The 24,535-nt window shown below is 38.4% G+C and overlaps 1 protein-coding gene across 1 annotated transcript in view; it reads left to right on the plus strand.

Annotated features, from left to right (window-relative positions):
• The window catches only part of ITFG1 (integrin alpha FG-GAP repeat containing 1), a 75,330-nt gene that overhangs the window by 6,347 nt on the left and 44,448 nt on the right, over nucleotides 1-24,535 (plus strand). Inside the window, exons 4-8 of the mRNA XM_039721216.1 lie at nucleotides 604-661; nucleotides 1,212-1,286; nucleotides 3,828-3,922; nucleotides 17,591-17,652; nucleotides 19,537-19,621. Coding sequence (XP_039577150.1) covers nucleotides 604-661; nucleotides 1,212-1,286; nucleotides 3,828-3,922; nucleotides 17,591-17,652; nucleotides 19,537-19,621 — 375 coding nt within the window. The remainder of the gene's footprint in view (nucleotides 1-603; nucleotides 662-1,211; nucleotides 1,287-3,827; nucleotides 3,923-17,590; nucleotides 17,653-19,536; nucleotides 19,622-24,535) is intronic.

Consider the following 24,535-nt stretch of genomic DNA (forward strand, 5'->3'; position numbering starts at 1 on the left):
AGGAGGGGACTGTTGTGTGAAATGTGGAGATTGTAAAGACAAACATTGCGGAGAGAGAAGGGAAATGGGAATAATCTGGCAAGGAGTTTGGATTACAAGTAAAAGTGAAGTGTAAGGTGATAACCTGGTTAGAGCTTAATCCTCACTTCCCATTTAGAAAATCTACCTTTATTGCTTATTTCAAATACTCAGTGTGTATAATTAAGAATTATTTATAGTAGCAAAACATTAAAGAGAAGTCAAACATACAATGAATGTTAAACTTTTAGCTTGTCTTCATCCCAACTGTTTCAGTTTTCCTGTATCTGAGTGATTGCAGTCATACACAGAAGTAGGTTTCACTGAGATCTACTTGGAATAATTTGTTGAGGAGTTTAGTGGAGAGGGAAGAAGCCTTCAGTATTTTAACTGTAACTTACCTTTCCTGCAAAAATTCAGGAAGCCATTTAGTTCTTTATATTAAGTGGTGCCTTTTTTTAAATCTTAAAACTGATGGTTTTAAATGAATAGAAGAATTATGTCTTAGTTGCAAATGCAAATATATTGTATATATTTGTCAGAATATATTGGTAACTAAATCAAGTTAATATTTTCTATTTTCAGATCTTAACCATAAAACTATGTTAAATAAGACTTTTCATGATGAGCCTCTAGTAATGGAGTAAGTATGACCTCTTTTTTTAGAAAACCACATTTATACTGGTGACTAAGAGCAACTTAAATACATTTTAATGCTAAAAGTTGAAATATATGCTCTTTATCTTTTGAGAACAGGGTGGTTTGTGTAATGTCAACTGATCCAACAATAGATGATGAACCAAAATAGTTGTCTTTACAGTTCTTGTGTATGATATTATCCTGGCAATAGTAACTACATGATCTTTTAATTCCTTTCATTTCAGTACTGTGAGTATTCAGAAAAGGAGCCATTCATTTCTCAGTGAATTTTGTAAAGCAAAAACCTTACTGGCTACCAAAATGAGCAAATGTCCCTTTCACAATGTGCTTGCCTGTGTGTGAAATGCTGAACAAAAGTGGAGGGAAGCAGATCTGTGAGGTGAAGCACTGACAGACCAGCAGCTCAGACAAGAGCCACAATTCAGAGTCACGACTGAGAGTGGGAAAATGTCCGAGTACAGATGAGTTTAAGAGCAGGTGGTTTGTGCTCCTGGGGGGACTGAGGTGGTGCTGACACTGTGTTCCATTTTCAGCTTCAATGGAGACTTGATTCCTGATGTGTTTGGTGTCACCAGTGACTCCAGTAAGCCACAGATCCTGCTGGGAGGGTAAGCTGAGGGCTCAGCATGGCTTTGGAACTTGGCATTGTGTATCCACTTCCCATTAAAGTGTAGGATTTGTGTGTGAATCCTCTTTCTGTCCATAGCAAACATTCAGTGACACTCTTCATCTGCTCTGGAAAGTGTTATTTTATAGGGAGAGTAGAAATTCCATGAGAGCTGAGAAAACAGAACCACTGATAATGGACATCAGAAATAGGAAAATGGGCTCTTGGAACAATTAGTTCCAAGAAGTTCTAGTCTCATTTGTTTAGTACACTTTTGATATTTAGTATTATAATCTGTGTTATGGAACTTGTGCTGTATAAAAGCTGCTTTCAGGTTGATGCAAGAACTATTGAAACAGATCTTATAATTAAAGGAATGGCAAAAGAAAAATCTGCAAGTGTTTGAGGTAAACTTAAAAAAATGCTGTCATCTGTCTAGGAAATGATTTGTAATAGGAGGGTTGGACACCAGAGGAAATCAAAAGCACAGGAAGTGCAGGAGGTAAGAGTATTGAACTATATATATTAAGGAAAATACAGGGGAAGAGATTTCTGAAGTGACATAAAGCAGAGGTGAGTAAGTAGCAGCACAAGTGTGCATGCAGGTGGTGTCTGTATCACATCCCTTGTGTTAAGGAGTGCCTCAGGCCACTCATGGGCAGATAGAATTTGACTGAAGCCTTGTGAGATGAAATTGCACCAAAGGGGATGAAATTTCATTATTAAAATTTCTGCTAGCCCTGAAATTTCTAGAATGGGACCAGTTATCAAATACTGGATTAAAAATAACTGCATACTTAAATGCTTAACAAGGATTGTACAAAGGATTATTTTTAATTGTTTTGGATATGAATGCTGAAATCAAAGCATAACAAAAGATTGCTACTCTATATTATTCAGTTACAGACTGGCTCTTCTGAGCCAGTAGAGACACAATGTCTCTACTTAAACAAAGAACTTCAAGTCTATCATTTGAAAATAAAAACACCCCTATACCTGTAGTTCCTGTCTCTTTTCCTTTCCCCTCATAAATAACATTTGAATGTGTCAGTGGGAGCTATGCCCTTCTTGGCAGTGCTTTTGTTCATTAATCCCAGCTTGAATTGTATCACCGATAAATAACATTTGAATGTGTCAGTGGAAGCTATGCCCTTCTTGGCAGTGTGCTTTTGTTCATTAATCCCAGCTTGAATTGTATCACCATACTTGTACTGGTGGCTTATGAAACAGATTTCAGATTCACAAGGATGTTTCTGAGCACTTTACAATGATTATATATAAAATAAATTGTATGAGCTTTTGACAAAATGGAAGACTAGGAAAGATTTGTTTCATTTTGTTGAAGAAATTCTTTCAGGAGCTTTAAGATACAAATAAACTTATCATAGCTCAAAATAAGACTGAGTGCTATAGGTAATAGCATAAGCCATGTCTTGTTCATGGAAAACTGCCTTGTCATCTGCTTAGAAAAGCACTTTTGTATTTTAATCCAAAATGTTTTAAGATTTCTTCTGGAGCTGTATGATTAACTTCATTGGCAGTCTTCAAGACTGAATATATAGGAAAACTCAGAGAAAATACTTAATTATTTCTTTAAGATTGTGATGCATTTTAACATTTCTAAGACTTAGTTGTGATCTTTGGGAAGTAATCAGAAGATTATTTATTTTCTTACCATAAATTAGTCAAGGAAGAAAAGGACTTCAATAAAATGTATGTAATGTCACTGGAATAAATAAAGCAGTTCCCAGCTAGTAGTAGTAATATTTCTGCCTGCTGTTATATAGTGTACATTGAGATTTTCCTGAGTGTCTTAGCAAAGGGTTCTGAAAATCATATATTCTGAAAGCCATATATATGTATATCAGCCACTGTGACATTTGAAGGATTTTTTGCACTTGAAATCACTGCTAATAGGGAGGTGTGCTGGAATTTCAGCCATTTTTAGAACAGAAACCAGCATGGCATGTGTATTTATAAATAAATAAATAAAAGTATCACCTGCTTGGGAAATTACATAATTAGCTAGTAGTCCATCATAATGTGGAAGTTTAATTCATGTGTTGATTTTTAGGTGAGCTGAAATAAAGTGTTATTTTCATGCAGCAGGCATGAGCTGCTCTAACAGCATGTGCTTACTTCTGCTCATGTTTATTCATCAGAAAGTAAATTCCAGAAGGAAAGCTGCTGGAAGAAACTGAGCAGGACAGGGATCAGTGTCTCAGGGTTTGCAGTACAGTTGGAGCCCTGGCACTAACTTTGTGGGTAGTGACACTGTTCTGTGCAAAACAAAAACCCTTGCTTTAGAAAATTAATAAAATGGAACTGAAGCCCCTGTGCTATGAATCATCCTTCACAGAACCTTTCAAGCAATTACTGGAGTTATTTAGTATATTGTAAACGAAGTAGGAATTTTGTCTTAGCATTGGGAGAACATGCTTTCTGTCCCATTTTATTTAAAGTTTCACTGTTTTTTAAGCTATATTATCATGATTAACAGCCCCTACACGTTGATGAAATGTATTTTTATCTTTGTCTGTAGGAACTTGTCATGGCATCCTGCGCTGGAAACTCAAAGTAAAATGTATATACCACACTCTCATGCCTTTATAGATTTAAATAATGACTTCACTGCTGGTAAGTCATAGAAGTGTTAGATACCATCCTAAAAATAATTATCACTAAGTGTCAATGTCATGTGTTGCAACTTCCTTCAGTAATTATATGATTTTGCTACTTCTGATTCGGGTTTTTCAATTACTTAATTTTAATATCTATGATTTGAAAATTCTGGGTTTTAAAAAACAACTTTTAAAATAAATATCCTAATAGCATTTTCTACTTCTTGATGATACTCATAACTACTGCTTGTTCTGAATGATGTTGTGTTCATCCTTAAAGTGTTATTTCCTGCTCCTCACAATGCTGTACTCTAATATTAGTGGTAACTGCATCAGTTCTTCCTCTTGAGTCTGGAAATAGGTAGTTTGATTCAGCAGAATGTTTTTAAGACTGGACTTAAAATTTGGTTTCAGGATTTCATTATGACTTTATTCTGTTATGTTGTAGTTAGTTCTATCACTGGTAGAACTAACTGTGTTCTCCCTTTATTTTGTTGGGGTATTTTGTCACTGTGATTCAGTTACCATGGTGAATCCCTTAACTGTTGTTTCCTGCTCCTCACAATGCTGTACTGTAATATTAGTGGTAACTGCATCAGGGCTGCAGTTCTTCCTCTTAAGTCTGGAAATAGGTAGTTTGATTCAGCAGAATGTTTTTAAGACTGGACTTAAAATTTGGTTTCAGGATTTCATTATGACTTTATTCTGTTATGTTGTAGTTAGTTCTATCACTGGTAGAACTAACTGTGTTCTCCCTTTATTTTGTTGGGGTATTTTGTCACTGTGATTCAGTTACCATGGTGAATCTGTTTATCACTTACATACCTGGCTCAAATTTCCAAGCACATTTAAATATTGTGATAAACTTAATTTCTTCACACACTAAATTAATTCTGAAATGCTTTATCTTCTGCTGGATGTGCAATGTACATCAATTCATATATGGTAATTTTGGAAAGAGAGCTTATCTTTTTCCTGTTTAGTTGCACAGGAATGAGAGAGGAACGAGTCCATAAATTTAATTAAGATGCTTATAAATGTTGGGGATTAAGTTAATTGCTTTAGTATGCAGTCAAACCTTAATATCCAGTTCTGGCACATTGCTATGTGAAGCTGTCAAGTGGAAATTCCAACTGGAAAATTAAATATATGGTTGCTTACCATAATCAGTGTCATATAATAACCAGTTCTAACACACTTAGCTCTAGAAGCCTTCTGGAATTTTTTTAGTGGCGTAAGCATCAGAGATGAGTATTCCAGGTATTTTAAGTTGAGTACGTTGAAATCTAAACTCAGAGGTGAGTAAAGGTAAGAAGTGTAAGATTCTTACATTGATCGGTCACAGACTGATCAATTTTGCAAGGTTTTTGGCAGCTGCCAGACTAAAGAATGCTCCAAGAGTTGTAGTTAGTGCTGCTGCTGTGTGGAAGCTCCTCTATTAAATAGAAATGAGAGTCAGGACCTTCGTGTGGGTAGTGCTGGGAGCTTTTATAGAGTCACATCTATTTTTATATCTCAAGATGTGAGTAGAAGCTCCTGTGAAGCTCTTCCCATAAAGATCCTGACTTTTACTTTCTTGTAGCAGCAAGGCTGTGACACCTCGGGCTGAGGTACTACGTTAGGGTGTTATGTTTAGTGCTGTGGGAAGTGTTATGTTACAGGAACCTGGGGAAAATTGTAAAGAAAATAATTCATTCTGACAAGAAAATTGGAGAAAGTATTACAGTATTATTATTTTTAAAGTAAATTTTTACTTCTAAGGTGGCAATGATAATTTTTTTTTACTGTCCCTATGAAGATGGGACTAACCAAGAATAAGACACATGTTGCTGAAAAATAGTATCAGTATATCTGATATTTCATGACTGATGTGTTTTTCCAAGAGCGTTTCCTGCCAAAATAAAAGGTTGCCAGTTGTCTAGTCCTGCCTGTGCATTTATGGCAGTTCCTGACATCAGCTCTAGGAACTGCTTGGAACTGGGGCTGCTGAGGAGCACAGTTCATTGTTATTACGTTGATCCAGCTCACCGTGCAGGATTGTCAGAGCAGATGTAAGCACAGGGGAAAGGTTGACTCCTCTTTTAGTAGCAGCAGTTGTAGGCTGCCTTTAACCAAGCATGAAATTGTACCTTGAGTCTCACTGTGCCTCTTCCAAAAAATACCTGTGCAGTGTTCTCACCACTCTGCTCTAATTTGTGTCTGCACAGAGCTGGCCAAGTGACTCGTGGGTAGTCATCAAAGTAGTCAGGTGGTAGAAATTAGGGGGAAAAAGTGTTGGGACCCAGGGCATCTCTGGATGCCCTGGATGTGTCAAAGCCCTGGCAGGGGCTCGGAGACCCTGGCAGGAAGCCAAAGACACCTGGAAATTCAATCTTAATTCATGGAGCAAATTGCCAACCTGATATGAAGAATTACAGGCCACAAAAGTTTAAGTAGCATAGTAGTAGCAATCACAGGATGAAGGGAAAAATGTTGGAGCACTGTACAGGGGGTGTTTTTCCAAGAGCGTTTCCTGCCAAAATAAAAGGTTGCCAGTTGTCTAGTCCTGCCTGTGCATTTATGGCAGTTCCTGACATCAGCTCTAGGAACTGCTTGGAACTGGGGCTGCTGAGGAGCACAGTTCATTGTTATTAAGTTGATCCAGCTCACCGTGCAGGATTGTCAGAGCAGATGTAAGCACAGGGGAAAGGTTGACTCCTCTTTTAGTAGCAGCAGTTGTAGGCTGCCTTTAACCAAGCATGAAATTGTACCTTGAGTCTCACTGTGCCTCTTCCAGAAAATACCTGTGCAGTGTTCTCACCATGTCTGCTCTAATTTGTGTGTCTGCACAGAGCTGGCCAAGTGACTCGTGGGTAGTCATCAAAGTAGTCAGGTGGTAGAAATTAGGGGGGAAAAAGTGTCGGGACCCAGGGCATCTCTGGATGCCCTGGATGTCTCAAAGCCCTGGCAGGGGCTCGGAGACCCTGTGAAAAGCAAGAGTCCAGACTCCTCCTTCGAAAGCGTGGCCTGCCCAGAACCACCTTTTCCCGTGCTGGGGCAGAGACGAGAAACGGCCAACCCCGGCAAAAAAGGGCAAAACAACAACATCTGGAAGGGTGTGCAGGAGTGGTGGGAAATGCCCTGGGGCAGGAGGGCACAGGCAGTGCTGGGTTGCCAGTTTCTCCAGGGGCTGGCTGTGCTTGGCTCACTGGTGAGGAGGAGAGCACTCCTGTGACTCAGCGTTCACCCACACAGCCATTCTTCACTGGGAACAAAGCCTCATTAAGGGATGGCCTGCTGCACATTAGAGTTGTATTAATTAAAAAGGAGGCATTGACAAGATGCAGGGGAATAATGTGCCTGCTGAAATCATGCGGCCCAAAACACTTAATAATCATGGGATTTGATGCTGCTGTGGGACTTTTGGACTGAAATATTCAGGCTGTTTACTCACAGGCAATGCTACTGTTCATGATTATAAGGATATAATTGCACCTAAAATGAATGGAGTGATTTTTGTTTACAAATAGATCACTGGGACATGCCATTTTACTTGTTCTTCATGGGGTTTTTTGCAGGTACTTTTAAAGGTTTTTCTAATATTCTGCAATATTTTGGCACTCTTTGTATTCTGTAACAGATGCAGCCAATTTGATGATTTTTAGCTGGGCTATTTTTGGCAACTCTATCATTATAAACAGCTTAGGAGATTTAAAGTGTGCTTGACATAAAACAAAAAATCCTCTCTGGGCTGAGAAGCTTTTTGCTAGTTTATTGCCTAACCCATTTTCAACCTGCTGATATTAAACACTCAGGGCAGAGCTTTTAATTGCCACACTTCTCATGCTCTGGGTGAAATGAAGTTGAATTGTTATGATTTCATTACACGAGAACTTGCTCATAAAGATGTGTTTAATCCCTAACAATGCTTCATGAAAGGCTAACAGTGTAAGGATTTTATAATCCAAAAATCCTCTAACCACAACAAAGATAATACTAATCTTTCTTGGTGGGAGATAAACTGGGCCGTTGCAGAGAGTAATGCTGCTGCTGTTTTTAAAGAAAGCATCCTCGTGCAGAAGTCTCAGCTCCCTATAATTATTAATTCAGTAAGGAATTCTGAGTTAAACCAGGAATTTCATTAAAACCATTGCAAAAACTTGCAGTATAAAACCTTTCCCAAAGGGTCTGTATGTCCTCAGTGGATAAACTAAATACAAACTTTCAAGTGTCTTTTGCATGCACATCAAGCAGGTGTTGCTGCAGGGAGGAGTATGTGCTGCACAGAGGGGCTGAGCTGGGAGGGGATGTCTGGAAAGGGGCTGTCAGGCAGCCTGCCCCCACTGTCACTGCTGGACATGGCCCTGGGGCTGCAAGGGGAGCAGGAGATGTGGTGGCCCTGCTTAGCAGGGCTGCTGGGTGTCTGGTATTTCATACTCACACTTGTCATTAGTTCTTTTTCACAGCTGGCTTAGGATAATAATCTCCAGCTAATAATAATGGGTTTGTCTGAACAGATTAACATCAGGTGTATTTTACAAAGCAAAAAGTCCAGGTGAGCATTTCCAAAGAAGGATCATCAAATAAGAGGCCTGTCTTAAAAATATCACAGTGGAAATTTTGAGGATAGTGATTATTTTGCTGTGTCATCTTTTTTCTAATTAGACAACTTAATTACTTTTATTGTAAACATCATAAAATGTCAGATATTCACTTAGTGCTAATGCTGTCTTTCTAAACTTGGGGGAAAAAAACAGATTTAATAAACCATGATTTGTTTGCATTCAGAAATACAAGTCTTCTACCAGAAGTCAGGCCCTACAAACACTTTTAAAAGTGCTCAAATGCATGAGACAAGCTGCCTTGGACTGTGAATCCCACTGTAACTTCATACTGTACATCTGTCAATGTATCCTTGAATGCTGTGAAAAATAGCTGATGTATGAAATACTCTGGGTGTCACTTGGATATGTGATTCCAGTTTGGAAGTCCTGGTTTTACAGCTGATCTCGTTGAACACTAGCATGTGGTGTGTGTAGTTGGAGATATTTCTGGAGCTGTTTATATAAAATGAAGTAAAAATCATAAATTTGGGTTTGGGAAAACTAAAGTGGAAAAATCATTAGTCAGAAACAGCTTGCTGTAAGCTAATTGCTAGTCTCTTTACTGATTTTGGTGGTTAATTTTCTTATGTTGTTTTGCTTTGGGAATTTAGAAACCTAATGTACCAGAACGTTCACAATGTGTTTTCTTTTTGATTCCCACTTAGTTTAAATGTATAAATGTAGCTAGTTTTCTTCTTGCAAACCAATCACTCAAATAATGGGTGATATTTCTGATGTAGTCATTTAAACCTAGATTCTGAAAATAGTCTAATGCTCAATGTCAGATTCTCTGATCATATTTTCAGTGAGTTTCCTCTTCATGAAAGGTGGTAGTCCCCCTGCAGCTCATATTACCAGCAGAGCTGATTTTCTGCAGTAGATCTGCATTTATTCCCTATTCAAATCACTGGTAAACAAAGTATCTGGTGGCATTTTAAAACTTGGGTGGGGCATGGGGGTGTGTGCCTACATTTGAAGTCAATTTGTTCTCTCTGGTTCTGCCCCCTCCCTTACATTTCTCCCAAACAAATATTCAGTTAAGCCATGTCACTGTGTCATTCCTTGAACAGGTACAATTTTTTAAATTTCTTAACTGTTTTAGCTCTGATAGCAGAGCTTAACTCTGAGTTTACAGCAAATCATGGAGGCAAAAAATGTATCATGTAAGATAGACAGGATATATTTCAGAGGACTTCAGTTTGTGAAGTTTGTTTTTCATTACTTCTACTCTTTACGTGTTTGTTATATTTAATTTGAAATGCTTTGGGTGATGTGATCCCCTGTCACCCCCATTCCTCCAGTTGCTCCTTCCCAGTGTTCAATCCCACAGGAAGTTGCAGCTCATACAATCAAACAGACTGGCTTTAGCTGCATCTCCTCCTGCTGCTGGGGCTGGGCTGCCTTTGCTTTTGGCTTCTCTTGCTCACAGCTTTCCTTGCAGAGAGAACCAAAGGATGGGTAGAGATCATTAGAGAAAAGAAAGAGCTTTAGGTTTAACTTCTTTTTTCCTAATCTTTCTAAAGGAGCCCATAATCTCTGCTATCTGCTTAGCAGTTTTAATTTTAAAATTGCCATCATGAAGTGTCTCAAAAGCTATTCCTTTTGCAATTTTTAATTATAGACTGATATAGTTATATACACTGGGGAGTTATATTATATTTTTATGGGATTCAATAACTTAATACAGGTGAGAAGTAAATTGGTTCTCCCCCAAATAGCATTTTGTTGAGAAAACATAAATGTGAAAATGGGTTCTGAAAGCACTCTTGAGGGGCATTATTTTCTGTTCCTTGAAACAATGTTGTTGCCCATATTCTGAAAATAAAGAGCATTTTCTGTCTGAAAGCTCATGTTTAACAGCAAGTGCTGTACAACAAAAAGTGCCAACAACCGAATGGATAGTCCCACCTGCTCTGTGTGTTCAGCAGCAGAAATCTAAAGTATAAATTAGATTTAAAGTTCTCCAGTTAAGCAAAATTTTTAAATTAATATATATTAATACCTTCTATAGTAATTTTTAATAATGAAAGGGATTGTAGTGCTTAGTTATGTTGTTTATCATCTGGTTTCCTAAATAGTTACAGTTAATACTTGATAAGTTTTGAAAGAGCCATTTGAACAGAATAAGTTCACAATCTCTTATTATAAGCACGTTTGTTAAAATTTTACCAACACAAATTAGCTTGTTTGGAACAGATGAAGTCTTTCTGTTTTACTGAAGTTTTTCAGAGTAGGAAGTTACTGTTTCATTTAATTAGCACCAAAAATTCATGTAGATGTACTCCATTTGCTCTAGGGCAGCACTAGTACCACCTTGACAAATTTCAATACCACATATAGAGGGTTTTTCTACCTGAATAAAAAACTTCGGAACAGAAGCATGAAATTTGTAAGATTTTGTTTTCTATTTTGATATAGTAAAGGAATAAAACTGACTGTATCTAACCTTTCTGTATAAAATTAGGTTTATGCATAGTAGAAGTTCTGTACAACTAATATTGTGTAGTTACAAGTAAAAACATTGTAAATAATGTTTGGTTTTAAATAATTTTTCCCTACCAGTGTTCAATCTGTAATGTAAATAGAGGAAAGTTATCTTTTATTTTGCCTTGGGGTTTAGGGCATTTAATGATTTTAATATGGTTGTTACATTACCATTCTGTCAACACACTGCGAAGCAGAGATTTTTAATTCAGCACATTATTTACATATAGATAAAGCAGGCACTTTCATCTCCAAAAGTAACTCCTGGTTAGAGAATATGCACAGACACCCCTGTTCTTCCATATTGATGATATAATTTTTAGGCATGTTTGAAATGTACACATAAATGTTCTAATTGGGTACTGCCTCATCTATGGCAATAGTGTTTATAATAAAGGCACTTTCCCCCCTCCTTTATGAACTTAAACTTCTGAAGTAAACATGAAATCGAGCAGTAACTTAATGTTGCTTGTACCCTGGTGGCTTCTCAAGAGAGTCAGATGCTGGGGGTTTTATTCTGACATAAAGCCCTCTGACATTAAACAGAAAGGTCAAAACAGTCATTAGTGAAATGAATGCTCCATCTAAAAATAGCACTATTTTTATAACACTCAAAAGTGACAGAAAATAACAAGGGTAATCAGAAGTGAACTTGGAGCAGGTTCTTTATAGTTAGGTTTTATTGCAATTTCTAGTTCTAGTAAGTAAAATCAGGGGAAATAGAGTGAGACTGCACCCTACTTTTTCACCCTGACCTGTTTTATTTACTGTTGATTAAAAGATTGATTGAAACTAGCCAGTTTGAAACAGGTTTCAGAATTACCAGCTGAGGTGCTGTTGTTGCTGTTTTCCTTACTAGCTCTTGCTGCCTTTCTCAGCCAGCCATGAGCAGAGGCTGGGGATTCTGGAATCCTTCCCTTCCACTGTGCCTCTGGACTATGGCCAGTGTTTGGGGGCTCAGCTGAGAGCAGGGGGCCAGGGCAGGAATGGGGAAGGGAGGTGGGGAAGAAATCCAGGCTGAAGGCAGAGAATTTAGTTGGAGATGGTGAGGAGCAAACTCTGGATGAATTTCTCCAAAAAGAGGATGTTCATTTCAGATGGACTTGAAGTTCCTAGAGGAGGACTGACCTAATGGTGTGTAGAGTAAGGGAAGCAGAGCTGCTTCAGTCTTGGGTTGAGGGGAGTCTGGGAGTGCCTGTGTGAGAAAAACCATGGGTCATGGATCAGGGCTGGACCTGCTGTTGGGTATAGAGATGGGTGGTTGGAAGCTGCCTGTATGTTTATTTCTGCAGCAAAAGGATTTGCAGGAAAAGTAGAAATGCTGTCATGCTTAAGGTGTTCAAATGCTATCCTGCATTTTAATCTGTCTTTTTTATGGATTTCCTTTGTCATGATCCATAAGCTGTTGCAATTATCACAGAATGGTTTGGGTTAGAAGGTATCTTAGATCATCAAGGTTATGGCCCCTTGCCATGGGCAGGACACTTTCCACTACCTTGGCTGCTCCAAGCCTCAATGTCCAGCCTGGCCTTGGACACTGCCAGGGATGGGGCAGGCACAGCTTCTCTGGGCACCTGTGCATGGCCTCAGCATCCTGAGAGGGAAGAATTTCTTCTTTACTTCCAACCTAAACCTGCTTTCTTTCAGCCTAAGGCCATTCTCCCTTGCCCTATTTCTGCATGTCCTTGTCCAAAGCCCCTCTCCAGCTCTCTATGTCCTGGAAAGGGCTCTAGGCTTTCTCCTCCAGACTGAACAGCCCCAGCTCCCAGCCCATGTCCACAGGGGAGGTGCTGCTGCCCTTGGATCAGTTTGGTCCAGGCCCTGGGTTCTCAGCAGCTGTTTCTCTTCAGTGCAGCTCTCTGGTTCCCCAGCCCCATGGCACAAATGCTGTGGGCCACCACAGACAGTAGGAGTTAGGTAAAGCTCCTTTAGTTACATTGCATAAACATTGCCAAAAATGCAGCTAGCTCAAGATGGGGTGTGCTGTGTTCAAATTACAATTGTAATGTTTGTGGCTGTGTCTGGGGTGTCTTGGACATTGATTCAGGGTAGTTCTAAGTGCACTAAATAAACTCAGTGCAGTCTAGCCAGCCAAGTTTTATGTTGCTTTCGGGGGAGATTTTTCAGTCTTCAGTGGGCCATATGTTGATAGAGTGTCAAAATTCCCTGATCCTATGAAATGAAGATGGATGGAAGTGCTGTGCTTCTTCTGTAACAAGCTTTATGTTATTGGAGCTAAGAGCACAATACTCAAATAGTTTTCTTTTACAGGCAGAAACATACATTCTAATAATCTCTTGCCTTTTTTTGTAAAATGAATGCTGAATTCAGTATTTTTCTGTATATATATTAACTGGGATCAGATGTAGCAGAGCTGGGATAGCAGCATCTTATGACTAAGCCAGTTAAATTAAATATAGCCAAATTTGCTCACCAACTCACTTTTTAGGTTAAGTTGTGGGTAAAATGCTAATACACAGTGGTTTTGTGTTGCAGCATTATGAGATACCTTCTGTATTAAGTGTCTGGTATATATTTTAGTTGATTTTCAGTATTGTAGATCTAAAATGCTGGGTAACCTCCATGCTTCCTTATCATCTTCTCAGGCTGTTGAATTTTGTTGATGAATATTCCAATTACTTATGTTGTATTTATGTTAATCACTGGCTGTTAAATCCAAAATAGGAAAGTGCATTTAAATGTGAACACACTTTACTTTGCATTTGTTTAAGAGAAAGGTTTCCTCTCAGGCAGTATTGGTTTTTTACTTCTATCCATTCTCTTGGGCCATGGGTGCTACATCTCAGGAAATCTGCCTGCATCTGACAACAAGATCTTCCCCCATCCCAACTACTGAATATTTTCCTTATCTTTGCTGCATCATGTCACAAATTAGGGATGCAAGAAATGCCTTGCAGGCCTGGTCTAGTGGTCCATCCAGCTGGCTCAATGTTCTTTCCCTGGCAGCAGCAGCAGAGTGGATTTTTTTCCTCTTCCTGTTTCATATTTCCATTTTTATATCTACAGAATCTACAACTACCCTAGGGCTGTTAAAGGTACCCCTTGCCTGTTGTTTTTAGCATCCCTTCGTGTACCTGTTGTCTGGTAAAACCATCACTTTTGTATTCTGTAAATATAATTGCTTGCTGAGCTCCAGATTAGTTGGTTTAATAACCTCAGGTTGGAAATATCTCTCACTATGATGCTGTTAGGGTAATAAGAATTTGAACAGCTCTCAATACTTTGTCTGTGCTTTTTAAACTTAGAGATCTTTATGGAATATATTCTGTTTCTTACAGCTGAAATTGCAACCTGAACTGCCTTCCAAAGGCAGTGTGCAGCATATCTACAGACAAGTGACTTTTTCTGAGCATATTTAGTATGATAGGCATTCCTTGTAGGAACAAGAGGCTGAGTTTTCTTGATACAGCCAGAAGCAAAACAGAAATGTTGCAGTTTTCAACGTGATTAGTGTATTGTAATACAAAAAATGTAGACAAGAGCTGTATATATCTTCATTGTTGTGTAACCCCAGTACTGATCATACAGATATGAATGCATGTGTTGGCTCCATCTGCTCTCCTGCAGCTCTTGCATATTTAAGAATTTAGTAGACATAGAAAGCAGTAAGAGTGAGGAGGGAGATACATTGTGGACACCATTCCTTTGGAAAGGAAACACTTGCAAGGATTCTTTGCTGTGGCTGTTAGGTATTTATAAAGTGTACAGATTCTTACTTATTACCTCAGAGATGCTCTTGGGGTCAAAAACTTATATAACCAAACCAGAAAGAATCATAAAGTAAGGTAGGTTGAAAGTAACATTTGGGAATTAACTGATCTAGAACGCTGTTCCAGACAGAACTTATGTTTTCTTACACATTTCTTTTACAAACTTGGGAGAAAACACTGGTAATTCTGCACTGTACAAATTTGTGAGTAGTTATTTCTAGTGTCTAAATTGCACCACCTTTTTATACTGTTGCTGCAAAGAAATGCTTTTGTTTTGCTTGGTTTGAAATCCCTGACATTCTTGATCAAAATGGATAATTACTTGTAAATATTAACAATTTGATTTGGTTTCAGTGAAAGAGTTTAATCCCAGAATCATGCAGAGCTTTTCAAACTTGTAGCTTCGAAGAAGGCTTAAGGTTAAGAAAGAGGACAATTGGCAATAAGGTACCAGTGGAACTGGCTCAGAGGGCTCTAGAACTAGAGGTGGTGGTGTTGTACCTGTATTCAGTTGTCCTATGGGAAATCACAGCTTGTTCCTTTAATGCAGGAGCAGCGTGACAGCAGCTCCTCTACACTATTTTTAGAAGATTATCTGCTCTCTTAGCCTGCCTTTGCATTTTGCCAGTGCAGTGTGACATTACAGCAGCCTTGGAGCTGCTCTGTTGTGTTGGTTCCATTTGTTCTGTACAGTGGTTAGGAAAAATGAGATGGAGGAGTACATGGAGAGGAGCAGAGAGCAAAAGTAATTTCCTGACTTCAAAGAGAAGCTGCTTTGGGGGAGGGAGTTCAGTGCAAAAACAGGAATATTGCTGAATGGAATTGTCTTTAAGCTGCAGGGGACAAAGGCAGTGCAGGGTCCTGCACCTGGGCAGGAGCAACCCCAGCACAGGCTGGGGGTGACCTGGAGCAGCTCTGAGAAGGGCCTGGAGCTCCTGGTGGACAGCAGGAGCCAGCACCATGTCCTTGTGACTGCGAGGCCACTGAGCTCCTGGGGAGCTTTAAGAAGAGCACTGGAGCAGGTCAGGGAGGTGACCCTGCCCCTCTGCTCAGCCCTGGGGAGGATCACCTGCAGTGCTGTGCCCAGCTCTGGGCTCCTGGAGCGGGGCCAGCCGAGGGTGACACAGGTGCTGAAGGGACAGGAGCATCTCTGCTGAGGAAGGGCTGAGGGAGCTGGGGCAGGTTCTAGCACGGTGGCATTGGGTGAGTTCTGTCTGGTGTTGGCAGCTGTGCCACTTTGTCTCAGTCTGGGACAGAGTCCCACAATGTGGATAAAGAGCATTAGCAGAGGGAATGCTGAGTTATGGCTGGCCAGGATCTCCCCTTGCAGCGAGGACTGACTCAGCACTGGGGGTGCGAGGGCAGCTCTGCAGTGGGACACCGAGTCCCAGAGGTGCTGGGGAGAGGTTACAGAGCAGGCAGCATGGCTGAGGTCACCCAGCCTGCCCCAGCTGGGGAGCAAATGCTCATCCTTGGCTGCCTATTTCAGAGCCTGTTGTAGCATAACACTTCAGAGCCTGTTGTAGCATAACCTGGGAGCAGCAGAGCCCAGAGCTCAGAGTACATTTTAGTACAGCAAGAACCCTAGTTGAAATGATTATTTAAACCTCAAATACATTTTTAAGATATAGTGGCATTTTGACCTGAAGGAAAATTAGTTAGAGCAACATGAAATAACAGAAGCCTTTTCTGCACCTGTGAATGTACTGGATTTTTTAATATTTTTCTGGCTTATATTGATAGTAATCAACAGTATTGCACAAGCTTCCTTCTAGATGCAAAGTTAATACTTGAAGGTATAAGTTTTCTAACTTACATTTATACTGTCTTCAGATTGTTTTCATTACTTCTGTCTCACCTTCAGCAAGTCCTTAAGTATCACTGTAATTCATTCCAATGAAGCACACTATCATGCTTTTCATGTGTATGCTGTAAAGGAAATGGCCATTTCAGATATTCAGAGGAATAAAATTAAATGGTAGAACTTTTAAGCTGTGGGGGGGAGAGAAATCTGTAAGGAGAATCTTTGTTGTTTTTCTGTGTATGTGAGGTTTTTGTTTGGGTTTGCTTGTTAGTTGTGGGGAGGTTTCTAGTTTTGTGGTTGTTGTTTGTTGCTGGGTTTTTCCCCTGGAAGACAATATCCCTTATTGTGCCATTTGAAATTCCCTGTACAGCCATCTACCTGCTTATTCAGTAAAACACCTCAGGGTAAAGCATTAATATTCTCGCTCTTTTTTTTTTCTCTTTTTCCTGCAAAGTAACCATTGTGTTCTTGCTCAAAGAATGGCAGTTGAAATTGCAGGGAGGAGACAAAGAAAAAGAAAACAGGTGTTTAAATCTTAAGGAGTAATTTTCTTAAATCTGGATTTCTTAACACTGGACTTAATTTTTAATTTTTTTTTATTCCTCAACATCCACCTTTTTCTTTTAATAAAAGCTTTTTCTTCCCATTTCCCTCATTTGGGGACTTTTCTAAAAGGCATTTCCTTCTTTTTTTCTCTTTAGGCCTTGACAGATAAATCCTTTGAAGCTCTATTTGCTACTATTTTGATGTTTTAAAGAATTTTAGTGTATAGGAAGCCAGAAATATTTCTCCATCTACTTTTCTTCTCCTGTCAACAGTGTATCTGTTGCTTAATTCACCAAATCCCAAATAAAAGGCTATTTGATATTTATTGATATCTATTTATACAGAAGAGTACAAGACAAGAAAATAATTTTGAGGGTTGTGGTTTTAGTCTTTCCTACTTAATATATCACTGCAATATAATGTATTTATAATGTGTATAGGTAAAATTTGTAAAATTATATCTGTTTACTAAGTGATCAAATATTTGTGTGTAGTCTACTGTTCAATATCTCATTTCTTTTATATTTTCCTCACAGATTTGTTCCTTACCACATCACCAAATTCCAAATCTATTCAGTTTGAGACATGGGTAAATAAGGTAAGAGAGAAAACACAAATAACCATTCTGTTGAAACACAGATAAGTTATAAAAACCAAAGGAGTTATCTTCTGACATTTATGGTGATTTATAGATAGAAGACTAATCAGTTTGGTTTTATTCTTGCTGTCTGAAAGATTTATATTTTTTTTAAGTGGGCTTTGTTAGATATATGACTCCAGGTCTTGGGTAAGATTTTCTGGGACAGAGGTTCACAACATCACTTCTGACTGCTACAATACATGTGCAAGGTATATTTGAGGAAATCCCAAGTCCTGTGTTAACTAAATATCATAACTGAAATTCAGGGTGGAGGAGTAATAGATCAAGAGATTAATAATTTATTGAGATTCTGCTTTTGTATTGTCTAACCTGGCCAGGGGCATCCTTTGTACCTTGTTATCCAAAAGGACTAGAGCTGTAAGTTCACTTTTTAATGATGATAGAAAGTGCTCAGTGTGTTCCTTATTAGTTAAGGGATGAGTTTTTGAGGGTTTGCCTGCAAATGAATCCATCAGATCACAGTGAGTCACTGCAGAACAGAGTCTTGTGTGAGATAACCTGGCCATCTTCTCCCAGGCAAGAGTATTGAAAGCACTGAGTCATGAATCCTGTATTTACAGCTTTAGCTAGACTTTAAAAGTCATTGGCTCTTGAGTGTTTGTAAGTACAAAAGGTGTTTGTCCTGTTAGTGGGGTTTCTTTGAATTTTCTTGCAAATTTTGAACTCTTATTCTAAATATAATCCTCCATTATAAATTTTGTATTGATAGATTTGCTTATCTTTAGAAAGAATTAATTCTGTTCTTTGGCATCAATCAACCCAGGAAAATAGGTCATACATGTAAAATGCTTGGACATGTGTATGAAACTACAAAAAGCTTGACTGATTCATTAAAAGCTGGTAAACTCTCTTTGTAGAAAACATAGTTCCCTTCATTGATGCACTATAAAATGCTTTTTAAATATTTGCCTATAGAAGATATGCTTTTAGGGCCACCTAAGGGCCTCTTCTATTTCGCTGCATGGAAATGCATCAATATTAATTTTTCTCATCAGAATCACTTTAAATTATATGTCAAGGTAAAGATATATAGTCATGCAGTGCCAACAGCACCAACTGTGTGCAGAGTTGCCTTGAAGCCCACAAACCAAAGGTGGCATGAGCCATGCTGGGTTTGGATAACTGCTCCATTGCCAAGCCTTTGGCTCCTGCCCTGCTGGGCCCTGGTGGGCTGAGCAGTGTGCTCAGCTGGGGGCAGTGACTGGGGAACGGGGCCTCTGACATGGCTGCAAAAACTCCACACCTTCAAATGGGTTTGTGCCAGCTGAGATCCAGTTCTGTGATAAACAAAGACCCAGCACTTCTTATCTTTCTGGTGGTATAATGGACTATTGTTTTCTCAAGGCCTAGATAAATAAAACAAGTTCTAAGCCAGACCTAAGAGCAAGTAATTTTATTTCCTAATTAGGAGGCAAATCAGGACCCTCTTTTTAATTTTTATGCAGGTGTGTTGTTGTATATTGCACATGTCTATAAAATCACATGTTAATATGCAAAAATGCACAGTGTAATAATCTCTTAATTATCATTTAGATAATGTTGCTGAAATAATCCAGTCTCTTCCTCATAGCACAGCAAAATTTATGGAAATTGTGTCTGAATATTACTATTGATGGATTTCCACAAGAATCCAGGAAGGATTAAAAATGCAAAAACTCAGTCCCAATTTTTGAAGAGTGTAGTTTTTTCCATAGCTGAGATGTCTCTCTCTTATCTGCTAAAGCCCTTCACTAGTGATCTGTATTTTCTTTGGTTCAAAAGTCAGTTTTTATCACTTACTCTGCAATTCAGTCTTTCCATCACCCTTGTCCTGTTTCCTAGGATGGGAACTTCTCTAAAGTTGGAAAAAGTAAGGAAATGCCCAGTGGTGCCAAAGTTGTTGGACAGTCTGTGTTTGCAGATTTTGGTGAGTTTGCTTCTTTTACACTGCCCTGAGTGTTGCTCTCTCATGTTTTGGTTAGCTGCTTTACACCAGACAACAAGAGGTTTTGATGTTTCTCTGTTTTTTCTCTGTAATGTGTTATATTTATTTGTAAATCTTGAAATGTCTGGGAATAATTATTTACAAATTCAGCTTTGCTTATCCCAGTACATTCTGCGCCCTGTATCTAATTTTGTTGCTTTGAGGTGTGGTGCAACACTAAACTTAATTTTATCAGACATTTATTTTATTTGTCATGATTTTAATTTTGTTTTCTCTAATCTTGTTCAGAAAACATTATCTGATTAAATGTTTCTAAATTCTTCACTTGTACAAACTAATAAAGACTAAATTAAATAAAATTACTTAAATAAAAATTGCTGGAACGTGGTAAAATCTTAACGGTTATAATTGAAAGTTCTGGTGAGCTTTTGGACAGAAGAAAAATTTAATTTATATGTAAATCTGTTTTTGCAAGGGTTTGTGAAAGCCTGTATTTTCCTATTAGAATGTACTTTTCCAGTCAATTGTGGCTTATCAATGTCTTTGTCATGTTACAGTGAATGGGGCATGTTGGTTTTGTGGTGCAGAAAATACTATTTTTCTGTGCACTAAAATAACAATTTTCCAACCAGAGGCAGTGTTGCAGGCCTGACTCTGCTGACATAATTGACTGTAAATAACTTCTTAAAAAATAATTACTGTATTTGTACAACACACTTGTTACAGTGAGACTGACCTTGTCTTTAAATGTTGTCAAACAGTAGCCTTGTTTCAACATTTCCTTCAAAAACTTATTTTAAAGAAATGACAATTTTTAAACTTCGAGTGTGACTCACTTGCTCTGTGCTGCCACTCAGAAGTGTTTTGAGGCTGATGTGTGAATGCAGGGCACCTCTGCTGGGTGGGTGATGGTCCTTAGATCAGATCTACAGGCAGTGAAGTCAGGTAGAACCTGAACTGTGCCCCAGGCTCTTCTGTGTAATGTTTACCCCATTTTCTAAAATCTTTGACAAAGTTTTAATAAAATATTTTACTATTTGTCTTCAAGTTTGAATACTTATCTATATAATATATGAAGGAAAGAATAGAATAATACAGTTTTTGTAGTAAAAAAAAAAATTAAGTGTTCTGGGTCTTTTGTAATCATTTTCCAAGCTGGTGTTCTGAATAATGTGTCTTAATAGGTACTAAATAGAATTTTTTTAATAAGTGTTTAACAATGGCAATGTGAAGAGCTATCTTAATGTAGGATAATTTTATCTCTGTGTTAGGTGGCTAATGAGCCCAAATGATAAATCATAATCTTAGAAATTCACAGTAATTAATGGAAATGTAATAAACCCTGGGATATCCTCACAAAGAGAAGTGGAACTGTTCCAATGTTAAAGTTAAAATTTTGAATGTGTGGCTAAATGGAGTGTGCAGTGCTGTGGTAGGGCAGTGGTTTGGTACAGCTGAGCTTGGGAGGAAGGGCAGTGCCCAGGGACTGCTGGGCTGGACTTCCAGCACCCTTATTTAATGCCCTCACTGCTAATTATCATCAGGTTCATTTGTTCTGCACCAGCCTAACAACAAAGGAGCAGCATCTCCCCTGATGAGTGTGCTGCTGTGTCACAGTACCTGCATTTACCCACTGTGCTGTGTCTGCTCACACTGAGGTGCTTCAAAATGCTGGCTTTGAGCATACAGCTGCTTGTACTGAGCTGGAGTTACAGACAATTCATTGCTAGAAATGGATTGTCAGACTTGAACCTCTCCTCTTTTCAGTTTTCCATTTCAAAAATGACAGAATAATGATTGTAAGTCAAAGGAAGTTAGGGTATGATGGTTTGCAGTTTGGAATAACGGGGCCTGATTGATTGCACAACAAATCGAAGTACCACAAGGAAATGGAAAATGAGATATGTTAGAAGATTATGCTGCCTTCTACCTTTGGCAGGTTTTGCCAAGCTGTGCATGATGCAGAATGTGCTGTGCACTCACACTCTGCTGTGCCACAGGCATCCTCCTCTTGGCACTGGGACACAGCCACTGGCACTAGAAATGTTCAAGATTCAGCACCAGCCTCTGACATTCTTACTTCTGGGTTGCCTGCCTCTATTTTTCTTCCCCTCCTTGACATTTTCTGTACCTCACAGCTGATGTGCCAGCTTTGCCATTTGCTGAAGGTCCCAGAGGGTTCTGTATCTCTGTGCTTTCACTCTGCCACTTGTCATGAATTAACCGTGTGCGTGTTGGGCTCTGCAGTGGTGTCAGGCCCAGCCACTCTCACTCTGCTTGTGCCTTCTTGCACTCCTGCAGTGCAAGGTTCTGATTTACTGATCACACCTGCCTCTTAACAAAATAACCATTGCTTTGAAAGGTCACTTTGTCTAACATTCTTTCCTGCTTCTGAAAATTTTATTTGAAGTACTCTTTCCAGCCATGAGTATTTGCCATTTGATAAAAGGAGGGAGCTTTGTATAAGAGTCTGACTGAGAACTTGTAAAAGCAACTAATTTGGGGCAAGATTTCCTTTCTTAAACTAAGCACGTTGAACAACAGCTATCAAGTATAAAGTATTTGGCTAAGTGGAGTTGGAAAAACCAGCAATTAAGTGACTCATGAGAAACTGTCACAGATGTTGGTATAATCTTAGTACCAAGTGTTCCTAAAGTACTGAAAAAAATAAAGATTTTTTTTCATTAAAAAAATATGCAAATGTATGTTTGTATGCATCTGAAAGTCCAGTACATTTATATATATATGTGTGTGTGTGTATATTTTAATGGAAAATTATATAGAAGGATGTGTGTGTGTGTGTATTTTAATAGAAAATTACATAGAAGGATGTGTGTATATATCAATACATTTATGGTAATGGAGTAGACCTTACACTTTATGGCTAAGTTGGAACCTCTATAATAAGCTGCACTTCCCCCTGTTACATGATAGCAGTGATTTGTGTATCAATCTGACCAAAGGACAACTGACAAATTTGTATTGCCCTTTTAAAAATAAATCAGAAAAGCTTTTTGACATCTATTGCAAATGGCATTTCAATTGATTAAGGTGAGCAGAGTTGGGTGCTAGAGAATTCTGCACTTATTTAGTTGCCACATTGCTCCAAACAAGTAAGAGCTCTTCATTATTACTTTTTCTATTCTTCTCATGTCACTATGGTAATTGCAGTGCAGTGGTTGCTATAGCAAAAATGATTAATCCTGCACTGTTGTTATCTGTGAGCTGGCAGAGGAGTTTTATAAGATCTGCTTGTACTGTCTTTAGAGGAAATCATAGATGTTGTCTAGAACCCTGATAAATACTTGCAAGTATATAGAGAGTTTTATTAAATGTCACTTAAATTACTAGGAAAATGTTGTATTTTTAAAGAAATAGAAGGATTTCAATGGGACAATCTGAAAATTACCAATTTTTTAGCATTAGATAAATGTGAACCATATTTTGGACACAATAACCTGCTATTTTCTCATTAATTTAAAGATTAATGACATGTTTTTGAAGTAGTGAGTCACAAATGATTAGCACAGGATATTGTGCTGATTATACGAGCCATTAATTCATTTCTATAGGAAACTGGTGTCATAATTGGTATTTAACTATGATTGGTTCAGCTGGATAGCAGAGATTTAAGATCATCCTTTGGTATCTGACACTGTAAAAGTTGGAGTAATAAGTCATTGATGTTGCTTAGTTAAGGCAAAGAACTTTGTTTTGGCCTGTATTTAAAAGAGAGTGAAAATGGCTTTTTGAAATCAAATTTATCATGGTGTCCTCATAAATAAATACAGCACAACTCTTTGTTTCTTTAGGTAGCTTTTAGCTGGCCCAGTCCTTTATTTTTTAGTCACCATTTGATTTCTTATGCTGCCTTTTCTCTCCTCTAAGAAGTTTGCATTCACCCCTGCTATGCACACTTTTTCAGCTATGCTATGATTTTTGAGCAAATACGGGTTGGGTTTGTTAAAGTTCCATCAAAGTCTTTTGGAGACCTGAACTTAATTTGTTCTCATATTGAAAATCCAGTTATCCAACTAATAATCCTAAGAGAATCCTCTCTGTTCTCCTCCCTACCAAGTAATTGAACTATTTCATGTATGTTAACTACTTGTATGACATGTGGTAGTAATTATCACTTTCCTTGTAGGAAATGATAGCTCATTATTGCCAATTAATTATGTTTAAAGTGGATAACATAGTGCCTAACCTTTGGGGGTTTTTCAACCTTTTATTGCACTGTGCCAAATGCATTTTGTTGAAAGATTTTTTTTTAAAGTAGACATTAATTATCCTGCAGCTGAAGTTGCATTTTGATTTTGTACCTTTTAATTTTGTCTGTCAGCTTCATTCTAATACCTGAATTTCTTTTTTCCCTCAGAATGTTGCATCCTCAGATGCAGTAGCAATGTATCAAAGGGAAATTTTAATGGTACATTTTGGTAAATAACCCCTTAAGAAAACCATTCTCCTTTGAGCACTGTGTTGTGAAAATATTTAGTGCTCCTGTAGTCAATGAAAGGATTCTCTGAGAACCTTAAGGTGCAGGGTGACAATACTTCTGTGTGTGAAATGCTCTGCATGTGAGGAAAGCTGGGTTTACTGGGATCAGTTTGGGTGAAAAAGGTATGAAAGTTAATGGAAATGAAGCCTTCTGAGAGACTTCAGATGTGGAAGAGATTCTTTTAGTACCAGATGATGCACTTCTGAAGCAGCAGTGTATAGAGAAATACCAAGATAATTGGCACTTGTGTTTTGAGTCTGTGAAGGTGTATTTAGGAGCTAAGTGTGGCTTCTTTGTTAATTTGTAACCAGCAATGCTCTTCAGTGATACCTCAATGTTTTAAATGTAGTTCCCAAACAGTGTCAATTTCTGAGGGGGGAAATCAGGTCCCCATA

This window comes from Passer montanus, unplaced genomic scaffold (assembly GCF_014805655.1).
Source record: "Passer montanus isolate IOZ18808 unplaced genomic scaffold, ASM1480565v1 scaffold45, whole genome shotgun sequence".
NCBI lineage: Eukaryota > Metazoa > Chordata > Aves > Passeriformes > Passeridae > Passer > Passer montanus.